Here is a 12,093-nt window from a genome sequence, read left to right on the forward strand (position 1 = left end):
CGTTATCACGATGAAGCACCAGGCCATAAGGCTTCTATTGATTAGTTTCGGTCATTTTTTCCCAACTCCTTGCGTTAATCTTTTGAGTTTTGTCTTTAGAAATCCGAATTGTTTGTATGCCTAGCGGTGTAAGCTCATGATTAACAATACCAACATATCGCCTTATTAAATTAACCCGGCTTTTGCACCAGCTAGTGAAGCATGTCCGATCTTTGATTACGATCCTTTGCTCAAAATGGAAAAAAATCATTTTTACTAATAAAACACAGATAAGTACTGTAACGTTGCAAGTTAACGTCACATAAATCTTAGTTAAAATTTCAACCAAAAAAAATATTATCACGAAAAACGTCTCATAAATCGCAATACAGCAAAAAATTGTTCAACCCTTAGCGGGTAACGATACGTCTCAAGTGGCGTGGGGTCGTGGGAGCATGCTATTGGTTTAACGGATCTTTGTTTTTATAACAAAAATTCCAATGCGCCCGCGCACCAGCACACAGAGTTTACACGAGTGCTCGGGAGAAGGATCCAGGCCTCGGTCGCGTTCACTAGCTAGGTGTCGTCTCACGCACCGACGCACACTCTTTGTGTCGGTTGCGTTCACCAGCTATGTGTCTTCATACGCGCCGGGGCCAATTAGAATTTACGTTATAAATTCACGCCTTGATCCTATTCATTCTCCGGGCATCATTTAGTTCACGCCACAACCTTTACATCGTCTCGCACCCCAAGGGGTAAGTGTTGAACAAATATTATGAAGACATCATTTATCTATAAGTTAGAGCTCAACATTTTGTCTGTGTCCATAGTTCCATCATTATGTATTCATTATTACTTTTCAATTCGTTTATTTATTTATCTCTTCTATTTTTGTTTTACATGCTTTACATTTTGTAACTCCGTTCTGACAGTAAACAATCACATCAACTGCTTTCGGTTTCTGCCCTTACTTCATCGCAAGCCATCTCCGGACTTACTGTCAGCGGAGCAAATTGTACATATACTTATATATGTATATCATAACTGTGACATTTATTCACAGGTGCTATCTTTACACTGCAAAGTTTATACTGCGAGTTTAAGACTGCGACTTTTATGCTGCAAGTTTTATGCAGCAAGTTCTACACCGATGAAATTCATATCAACCTTCACCGGAACCATCACATCCTGCTACCTACCGGCGCTCCCTGCTCTCGACTTGCTGCCGCTTGACCAGTCCTGGAAGATCGTGCGGCTGACCACCACCACCATCAGGGGAGTACCGAGCTGCGGTGTAAAATTAGACCAGGCCTTCTGCCCACTACCCTTAGTTAAATAATTAAATACATATATATCATATTTTTTTTGCCTTTTGTTGCCACTACCCATTTTTATTATAAATATATATTCTTCTTAATAAACGGCACAGTACATGGTTCATAAGGTTTTTTAGAGATGTCATATGATTCTCAGATATCGAGATTTTTTATGAACCGTACGTATTTTGCAAATCGGTCAAATCTGTTTTGTGGTCAACTTTCAATTCCTTAGATACGTCGTAACTATCGATATTCCAATCTTGATTCACTATTTAAAAAAAAGCATCTTTGACATTCATATTTCCCACATTAACATTGCTTAAATCATTTTTCTGCAACAACCACAATTTTTTAAAATTGTTTTTATACATTATAAATGTTTTTGATGTATTTAAGATTTTTGAGATTGTTTTGGTTTATTTGTTAGCCTAGTTTTTTTTTTTTAAATTTGTTATGAAGGAAATAAAACTATTACTTTAATTTAAACATTTAATAACAAAAAAAGTACGAAACTAATTGTTGCTTAGGTCCTTATATTTATTATAACAACAAAATTAAACTTGTTCCATTTTGTCAATATTTAAATTATATTTAAATATTCTTGCAGTACCGTCATCTGAAGATGTTAATATTATGTTTTCCTTCTCATTGTAACAAAATTCCATTATTTCAGATTGGTGTCCAGTTAACACTAGATTTCTAACTCCGGACTTTCCGTCATATACCCTGATTGAACCATCAAGACAACCCGCAACAAGTTTGTCATTCAGCCAAACTATCTTTGTCACTCCCGCCATAGAATCATGTTCGGATCTTGAACAATGGTGTCGGATCATTTGTTTACCTACATCCCAAATTGTGACAGTGCCTCTTAATGTTCCTACAAAATAAAATTAAAGACATCGTTAAAATTATTCATTGTGAAAATTTTAACATAAGCTCTATTGACTAATAACTCCAGGTTCGGAGTGCTTTTCAAAGTAAAAAAAAGTTATACTGAAGTTACATAAAACAACCATTAACATTTGTACATTTAAAAACACTTAATTAAAAACCCATTCCTTAGTAGTCAATTCCCAATTATCAGTAATTTTGTATTTTGTGTACACTTAATTCTATAAAATTGAACTGAAAATTTATAGTCTCCAGAATCTTGAAATTTTTTACACACAAATATGTATTTTCCAGTTAGATTAATAAATATGGAAATTCTGGGTTTTTTCAATACAGAGGTATAGTAGTAGGAGGTATATACATACAAATATTCAATTTCCGATAACAATATATTATTCATACAAATGTAAAGAATGTTTACCTGTAGCAATATATCCCAACTCAGGATTTGAAAAGGTTGCTGCTTCTAAATCTTCTTCGGTATCTAATTGAGCCACAACTTTACCATTAACTGAAGTTGCCAATATAGCTTTACCTGCAACAACAAAGGTAAAATTGTAAATAGTTGTAATTCCAACTTAATTAACTGAAAGGTCAATAATTACTATAAAAATGTTATTCATTGGTTTTTTATCAGATATATTTTATTAAATGTTTGACATAGTAAATTTATCCAAGTAAATTTTTTACAATTGCTGTACCCACTGTTATTTGCCTCATTTTAAAATAAACTTACCCAAAGTTTTTGAAAGAATTACTCATATATGGGGGTCTTTCATTTGCTACCGAATGGTTTGACGAAAATCAAAAAGGCAATAAATAACATTCTTATTCATCTCATTGTTTTTATTTCCGCCTATAGACACTCACTGCAAACCTTAGGCCTGCCCAAAGATATCTATGGAAGAATATACTATAATTGCTACATTTGGTAGACGGATCGACAATTACACTGTGGTATTATGGTACACAGAAGATATTACTGCTCAATTTCTGGAAACTTGTTTTGTGAGCAGTGGCAATTCTAAGTAATTAAAGCACCACGGGTGAATTACATAAAATTCTTTTCCACAAATCAAAGCTGTGAACTACAATTGCAAGTTTCAGAAGCCTTTTCTGGGCTACCTCCACCCGACTCTAATTCATCCATAGTGACTTAATTGTATCTTATGTTTATTAGTTATAGATTTAAAAAATTACCATCTGGAGATGTTGATGCTATTAAATTATTATCAGGGTGTGTGTCAATATTAGTCACTCTCATATTATGGACATTTTGTATTTGATGAAGAACAGAATTTGTCTTGAGATCCCAAATTTTTACAATACCATCTTCATACCCTACTACTAAACGCACACCATCCCGGAAAAGCTGTAAGGAACATAATCAGGGTTAAACTTTAAAGTAAAATTTCTTTTAAATATATGATACATGCGCCTATTTTATTTTAAAAACTACTGTAATATTTTGGTTATATGTTTTGATTTACAGTCTAGGGCACTGGTTTAGTGCATAATCAACATTGCGATGAATTATGAATATGTTATAAATATATTGTAATTGGTTAAACTAATAAAACAATAAGTGTCTTACCTTACCACAATCTGTTCTTACACTATGACCAGGCAGTATTTTTGTATCTCCATTAGGTATTTTGAAAATAAAAATGTCACCATTGTCAGCTCCACAGAAAAGTACTCTTGTCCCAAAATGCCACAAACCCCAGCTTAAATCATTAGCTTCATATTCAAATGCAATAGGCCACTCATGTTTTGTTTGATCAAGATTACATTTCCACACCTTTATTACACCACTCATGTCCACCGTGGCCAAGTAAGCTCCATCAAAGCTAAACCCAACGTATATCACAGAATCTTTGTGACCTTTACATTCCATAATAATTTGGCCTGTTTCTGTGGACCAAACAAATGCTTTATCGTCCTCTCCGCCTGTTACTGCAAGTTTACCATTAGGATGAAGATCACAACAAAACACTGAACCAGAGTGTTCATCAAAAACTACAATTGCAAGATCTTTGGGGCGCTCCATTGTTTCATCTTGTTCTTCTTCGTCAACCACTTCCACCATTTCCTCAAAGTCATCCTGCATCTCATCCATCTCTTCAAAATTATACATAATTTCTTCATCGTCAACTTCTGCAACCTCATCTCCGTTGATCGAAGAGGGTGGAGTATCTTCCTGATTAAGTCGCATCTTTTCGTAGAAAATGGTAACAATATTTCAAATATGAAGGATAAATTAGTTCTAACCTGGACGACGCAATTTAGTGAATGATACCGTAATTTATATAGATAAAATTTTTGTACTTTTTGTACCCTTACAAAGAATAAATCCGTTATTTGCAAAAATTATATCATAAAAAAATCTCTAAGTATTGTATCTAAGAATCACATGTACCGACGACATTAATTTTACAGAAATATCATAACAAACGTGATACAGAATATAGTATATACTCCATTATAATAACATATTTTGTTTTTTAACTAAAATACATTAAAGTAATTTAATAAGATTAGGATAAATAAGAATTATTTTAATTAGCCGATGTTTTGAAAGAATATATGAATTAAAAAAGTTTTGTGCAGTGCAAAACGTAATCGACGGTTTAGCCTTGATCATTTATGATTTAAAAAAAAAGAAAATTTGTTGGCTGCATGATTGCGTTGCCTCTTCCACCAGTAAAAAGAGTAATAACGATAGCGATTGACAATTTTCTAATAAGTTAATGTTTTGTATAGGTTAAATTCTATTAATTAAATATTGCTACATTTTAATAACATAAATGAAAATAATATTAAGATATGGCTTCAATTAAAAATGGTAATAATTGTTAACTTTTGTTAAATACATGTAAATTTTTTTAATAAATATGTGGTTCTTCCTTTTTTTCAGTTTTATTGCAATCTCCTGCTACTTTTTTAATTGCTAAGCGATTTCGTGGTAAAATAAATATCCAAAAACCACGAAAACCACATTTTCAGAGACAACTTCTAATAGATTTATCGAAGCCTGTTTATGGCCCGCCCAAATACAAGTTACCTGATGTGGTACTTTGTGATAAAATCAAAAGTGATCAGAAAACTGAAATTAAGAACCCATTTGAAAGAATACTCGCAAAAGAATGTCTCGATTGGTTTAATACATCAAAAATGATTGTTTTCTTACACATGAATTCTATAAGTATGGAAGATAAGACACCAATTTTTGCTACTCTTAAGAAAAATAATATGCATTTGAGAACATACGGAAAAAAAATAGTGAGTATGGCTACTACCGGAACTAGATATGAAGCTGTTAATTGCCTTTTCAGTTCTCACCAAAACATTATATTTGGTCAACCAGAAAATGCTGACAAAATGTTTAAAATTTTGAAAAAAGCTCCTCAACTTGTTGTTATGGGTAAGAAATTTGCAAAAGTTTTTAATTTAAAATACAATATATTTTTAATATTATTTCTGCTTTACAGCGGGAATTATCCAAGATCGTTTAATGTCAAAGAATGAACTTGTGGAATATAGCAAACTGCCAAGTCTAGAGGTAGCAAGAAGTCAACTCTGTGGTGTCCTTCATAGTGCTGCATCTTGTCTGGTTGGACAAATCAATCAAAGCCAACAAACATTGGTATCACATCTTGAAAAACATCTAGAAATTCAAAATGAAGGGGTTAAAAAGTAAACATTCAATCAATAATAGTGATAGTAATGATGTAGATACTTATTAATTATATTGTTTTTAAATATAATTGTACAACCATATCTGTGTCATTATTTAATTCTTGAATATCTTTACAAAATGGTTAAGTTGATAATAACTTTATTATTACCTATCATGTACAATTTATTATGAAAAATCAAACAGTGCATAATCTGAAATTGTCTTTCTAATTGTAATGTATTGATATCATAGCTTAAAATACAAATTCATGTGTCACCTTTATTTCATTTTAAGAAAGGAAAATGTGCCTTATATATCCTTGTCCCAAAAATTTAAACATATATTTCATTCTAGCTCATTTCTAGAAAACCACTACTATTTGTAACAGATAAATGTGGTAAAGAGCAGTTGACATATTTTTAAGATGTGTATATTATAAATTTTATCATGAAAATAAAATATGTTTTTACTTATTTCTCATAATAAGTTATGAAATATAAGTTAAGAAACTTGTGTTCAAAAAAATAAAATCAGAAATATTAACAAAATACAGCTAATAATAATTTTAAAACACCCCTTTTTACTGGCATATATTATTACATTATTTATTTAATTTCTTAAACAGAGATGTTTTTGAAGTTTTGTTTAAGCAGGTCTTAATTAGAGAAAAGTGTGTGGCCTTAAACAATCATTATTTCAAATCTGTATACATAATTAAATTTTAATTTTGAATACAGGAATTAAAAAAATATTAGAAATGTAATCCTCTTTTCTTCATTTACTCTTAATTAATTTCTAGTTTTTGTGAACCTCTGTATCAGTAAATGAGACATTTTAATCTTTTTCTTTCAATGATTGTGTCTAATTATTTTATAGTAATTAGTTTTCGTAATTGTATCTGCTAAGAGGCTTAACTTTTCTTTTCAGTTGGTAGGCGCCCACTGCAGGGCATAGGCCTCCCCCGAAGTATTTGTTTACACATGTCAGCTACATGCATGCTATGCTTCATATATATTGAATATACGTTGTGCAAAACTACATGCTTAATTTTGGTTTTACCAAATGAGTAAATACCAATAGAGTAGTAATATTTTATAAAGTTCGTTTTATTAATTTTATAAAATGAATAGTAATTTTAATCAAGATATAAAATTATATTAGTAGTAATTAAACAAGTAAATTGCCATACAATATATAAAAAAGTTTAAATATAATTAAAATATAACCTATTTTAAAAAAGCATAAATAATGAATAAAATCAAAAATTATTAGCTTCTGTGAAGCTTAAATAAAACAATCTATTCTTGTAGTCATACTATTTACCTGAATTACGAAAATATATAAAATAATAAATATATTGTTAAGGGCGTCCATTTTTCAAATCAAATTTTTTATGTAATTGACTTTAATTTATGTGCCCGCTACATAATCGTAGTATCTAAAAATAATGCAGATTTTTTATGACTCAAAAGTAACATGCACATAACACAACATAACATTTAAATATGGCCATAAATTATATTTTTCATTTAATAGAATTAAAATTTAGACTATGTTTTTCTCTTTAAATAATTTTTCGCTTTAAAATATTTTTTACTTGCGCATTTCAATAATTCATATTGCAAATTGATTTTTTTTCTGCTTTTACATTTTTGTGCTCTAAATTTTAATACAAGCTTATTACATGCTTATAGCTATGAATGTCCGGCTATGAAAATACATTATATTCTAAAAAGCTCTAATTAAGCCAAATGCCTCTTAGAGAGTGGGTAAGGCTTTATCGACTAATTGTAATATGTTCAGTAGTGATCTAGTAAAAATTGTAACTGACAATAGTAAGTATGATGAAAGAATTAGACGATTTGCGCAGTTACCAACATAGCGCCTTTTTCCATCACCGAGCATTGTTTTCTGAAATAGCAACAACGCCTGAGAAATTACAGTAACAAATCAACCAATATGTTATATCTCAAAATGTTTTATATTTTTGCTTTATTTACTGGTTAAGAGTTAAACTGTACTTTGTATGCTACTCAAATAGTACCATAATATTTGAAGTTATTAGAGTTGGTAATGTTTTCGAAGACATTCAATGAAATTATTTTAAATGAAACTTGGGCAACTGTGTTTCGGAACAGTTTGTACAACATCCGTCAAATTAATATCTGCCTATAACGTTTACAAATGATTAACATGGTGGACAAACCTTGTCAACGCTATTCGAAAACCTTGGATGCAGACTGCGTCCAACCGGTGTAACTGGAAATCTAGGTGGAATATGTCCAGCATTCGGCTAAAATGATGAACTTGAAATCCTTTCTATTTAAGCAAAAAAAAATTGCTTTATTACAGGCGAGGCAGAATTAGCTTTTGACAAAAGATTAGTTGTCGGTAACCAATTGTTACTCGTCCAACATAAACTTTAAAGTTTTCAAGTAGTTAATATTTGGTTATGGTTATTTTAAGGCACAAAAAAAAATTAGTTTATCATAATTTTAATCTGTATACAACACAATCTTTGGTAAGTGTTATAAACATATGACCAGTCTAAAAGAGATCAAAACATTTTATTACAGCTATCTTATAATAATGGTTTGTTACAAACTTGAGCAAAATATAAAATGCAATAACGTATCAAAAAAATTCGTCACATCACTACACCAGAGAATAAAATACTTGTCGTAAGTTCTGCGTAGGATTCCGAATAAGATTTTATTAATTATATCTTTGGTAGTATTCATAAAGTTGGTTGTAGCGTGTCAAAACTAGGGTGCCGTGACATGACTAGTAGCAGACGCCAAAGCAGTCAATGCTACGGCCGCTTCCACCTCGTCCCGGTCGTGGCGTAAAGTATTAATTGAAAATTGTGATTTGATGTCTGGTTTTCGCCGTCTTCCTTCGGCCCACCAGGAATAATTTGTCTCACTCGGTTGAAACCGCGCTGCGCTTTCTAACCACTTACTTAGTAGTAGGGGACTTGTAATGATCTTAGAGCTCTCAGTTTTTGCGCATCTATGATCGATTTCATTAGAGTTGTTGTTAAAACTTTCGCATTTCTCTAATGACAGTGAAGAATCAGTATCTAGATGTTGATAATCTGAGTTTGATTCTGAGCTGCGTTCAAGTCGGTTGTCGTTGTGCAAAGAATCGCGATCAGGACTAGGTAGTTCGGGTTCGCTCCATATGCTGTCATCTGAACAAATACTAAATTGTTCTACGTTTCCTTGGGCACGATCGTTATAGGTACGGATTAGATGACCCCATGTTTGCTGATTTCGATCGGCGTTAACATTTTTCAACTTTCTACGCCAATTGGCAAACCAGTTGCAAATCTGTAAAAATGTATATCTTTAACATACATACATTTTACTTGTTAAACATAGTTCATACTTGTGAATATTTCCGAGTTTTATAATTTAATTTATTAACCATAAATTAACGCTATAATTATCAAAATTGTGTACGTCTTAACTGATCATTTGTAAACTAAGATTACTTTAGTGATATCTAACCAAGCAGTGACAAAAATAGTGCCTATTTATGTACAAACAGCAATTCTTGGCATAAATCCAATTAGGTTGCATGTAGGTACAACATGTTAGCACTTGAAAACATATTGTGTAAAATTTATTTTTTACTGTACAATAAATACGCATGATCTTACCTGTATATATGTGAGTCCTGTTTCACGTGAAAGATATTTCTTTTCTTCACGGTTGGGATAAGGATTGTCTCTCCGACGTACAAGCCAATCTTTCAGATACCGTTTTATTTCTGGCGTGAACAGCCTCTTCTGTGGCCTTTGACCGGCTACTAAACTTCTCCTGTAAACATTGTAAATCAAATGCATAAACTCTAATATATCATATATTCTGTTAAAAACTGAGCAATATTTGTTTTGATTTGTCATAACAGTTATTGTTTTACACTGGGAGACGGTGAAATAAAAAGTCAGTAAGACATTTAATTTGCGGCTGACGCACAAAGAAAATAATATGTTTATTAGAACATCAAAAGCATGAATCATCAACAACTAACCGGGTATATCGCCTGTTTCGCACTGGTCTCAAGGACTTGCCACTGTCCTCTCGAGATGGTAATCCATCCATGTTAGCCTCTTTAACTTCCTGATCTTTTTGGATAAGTGTCATCGGGTTGGATAGGTTATTTGTATTTCGAATCACTATTGAACAGGAATAAGTGATAAAACAGTTGTTGAAAAAAGACACCAGCTGCGACAGAGCACGTGCGAGGGCACCGTTGCTTGCGACACGACTCGTAGCCCGCAATACTGTCGCTGTGGGGGATGCTTAGTGATCTATTAAAAAATAAAGACAAGACGACATAAATAGAATCTCTTTAAAGCATACGTTTGATCGAGGCAAATATAAGACGATCGTTTAATTAATTTTTACGACGATATCCTATTTCTCCGCGAATGTACCGAAACATGATGGTCCATTGTAAAGATAATCTTGGATGTTATTGCTCCACGAGGATTTTAGCACATGATATTTGATTACATCAGTGTTTTTTATTTAAAAGCACAAAATTTACTTCAATCGAACGTCTTTGTTTGAAGCTATTGTATTCAGTAATCATCATTAAAAACAAAAAACATGTTAACTGTTACGTGTGCTATCGAGGTCAATGTTCTGTGTTATTCGTGTCGGACTATTTTGTGAAAAAAATAATTAAATTATGATTTGTTTGCTGCGGGTCTTGCATTTTATGGTTTTTATTAAATAGTTATCATTATGAGTCGGTACTTGAAAAAACGTACCTGATTGTGGGAAAGCTCGCGGGTTGTGTGAAAATGGCGTCGGATAAACGGGGGACGGCGACAGCAGCGCCGCTGCGCGGGCGCATCGTTTTGGTGCAAATTCATGTTATTTCAGGATGTCTCCCGCGAAGTCTTCAAACATCGTTCTAACGACAATAGAGAGTAGTTTTTTTCCCTCAACAAGTATAAATGATACCGAGATGCAATTTGTTTAATTGTTATGTTAACATTTTGTTACACACGTTTTCTGAATTTTGGTCTTAAACGCCAAAAAAATATTACAGAGTATTGTAATTTTTCTGTTTCATTGTTACGTGTATTTTAAACAGTCTCAGTTTTTAATCGAGTAGAGAGTCTTTTGATTCTAAGCAGAATTCTTTTAAGTTCTCACGGCACACGTTAAAATACAACAGAAGAACGAAACTCAGTTGGTTGCAAAGAGGTTGGATAGCGAACACAATTAAATTAAAATACAAGTAAGCAATCATGTCGTTACTTTGTTATTAACAATAACCCACAAAAAAGTGAATATTTCTATTAAAGTTATTGCACGTTTTGTAATTCTAAAATTATTTGACGTATTACCAATGTTGTAAGAATTAAATTACAAAATACAGTCCGATCATCACAGTTTTGAAATTTTGGTTTAAATTTGATATTTCGAAATGTCTCATGAATAAATTGAACGAATGTCGATCAAAATATAAGCAAGCAAAATTTATATTAATAAACGAGATGAAAAAAAAATTAACCATAAAAATCCAATTGTCAAAATATTCAAAATGTAACTAAACTTTCTCCATTTATTACAGAAAGTGAAATTTACATTCCACATATTAATAACGATTCTTAAGAAAACAATTTTGTGTTTTGGACGAATTTCTTTTAATTGCAAAAAATCTCAACAATTGCAAAAATTGTCTGAAACGACCATAATTGTTGCAATTGATTCACGGATCTTTTAGAGATATCTGATTCATGACATTTTGTAAATCTTGTACTAGAAATGCGAATTTGACAATTATGACATCGAAATTGAAATTTTGTAAAAAAACTTAAGCACTTGTATTTATAATACATTGTTAATTAAAAAAGCTTAAAAGATACTCATATAGCTATCAAGTTTGTTTTATAAATACTCTCTTTACTATTGCTTTGGCGTGCCATAGAATCTTAACCAAAGAATTAAGCGCGAGAATATAACAAAAAATATTTATTTTTGTATGACAATATAAGTCGTAAATTTTAGCATTAAAGCTAAGGGTTGCTACTCGTGGCCTAGTAAAAACATAGGTCTGATGCAACTAATTCATACTGTTACATCATTTTAGGTTATCGGTTTTCTAATACAGTCGAATATACAAGAATTTGTGCCAGATATTTAAACTTTAAACTTCAATACTTTTTTTACAAAACTGCCATATTTTTGTACAAAA

General features: G+C 31.7%; 3 protein-coding genes across 3 annotated transcripts; 1 reads left to right on the forward strand and 2 right to left on the reverse strand.

Moving 5' to 3' along the window:
* Positions 1-1,776: 1,776 nt before the first annotated feature.
* On the reverse strand, positions 1,777-4,612 carry LOC137922281 (angio-associated migratory cell protein). The gene is made up of 4 exons (XM_068765252.1): positions 3,790-4,612; positions 3,396-3,567; positions 2,617-2,730; positions 1,777-2,181 (listed from the first exon to the last, which is right to left on the reverse strand). The coding sequence occupies exons 1-4, from the start codon at positions 4,408-4,410 to the stop codon at positions 1,856-1,858; spliced, it is 1,233 nt and encodes a 410-aa protein (XP_068621353.1). The 5' UTR covers positions 4,411-4,612; the 3' UTR covers positions 1,777-1,855.
* Positions 4,613-4,915: 303 nt separating this feature from the next.
* On the forward strand, positions 4,916-6,092 carry mRpL10 (mitochondrial ribosomal protein L10). Its single transcript, XM_068765347.1, has 3 exons — positions 4,916-5,040; positions 5,113-5,619; positions 5,687-6,092. Exons 1-3 carry the CDS (start codon positions 5,022-5,024, stop codon positions 5,893-5,895), a joined length of 735 nt encoding a protein of 244 aa, XP_068621448.1. The 5' UTR covers positions 4,916-5,021; the 3' UTR covers positions 5,896-6,092.
* Positions 6,093-8,572: 2,480 nt separating this feature from the next.
* On the reverse strand, positions 8,573-10,700 carry LOC137922422 (iroquois-class homeodomain protein irx-2). The gene is made up of 4 exons (XM_068765404.1): positions 10,658-10,700; positions 9,913-10,192; positions 9,539-9,698; positions 8,573-9,206 (listed from the first exon to the last, which is right to left on the reverse strand). Exons 2-4 carry the CDS (start codon positions 10,023-10,025, stop codon positions 8,640-8,642), a joined length of 840 nt encoding a protein of 279 aa, XP_068621505.1. The 5' UTR covers positions 10,026-10,192; positions 10,658-10,700; the 3' UTR covers positions 8,573-8,639.
* Positions 10,701-12,093: the final 1,393 nt, after the last annotated feature.

The sequence above is a fragment of the Battus philenor genome, unplaced genomic scaffold, assembly GCF_028537555.1.
Source record: "Battus philenor isolate CCGP_79_NKW_IND1 unplaced genomic scaffold, ilBatPhil1.0.hap1 SCAF_2, whole genome shotgun sequence".
Classification (NCBI taxonomy): domain Eukaryota; kingdom Metazoa; phylum Arthropoda; class Insecta; order Lepidoptera; family Papilionidae; genus Battus; species Battus philenor.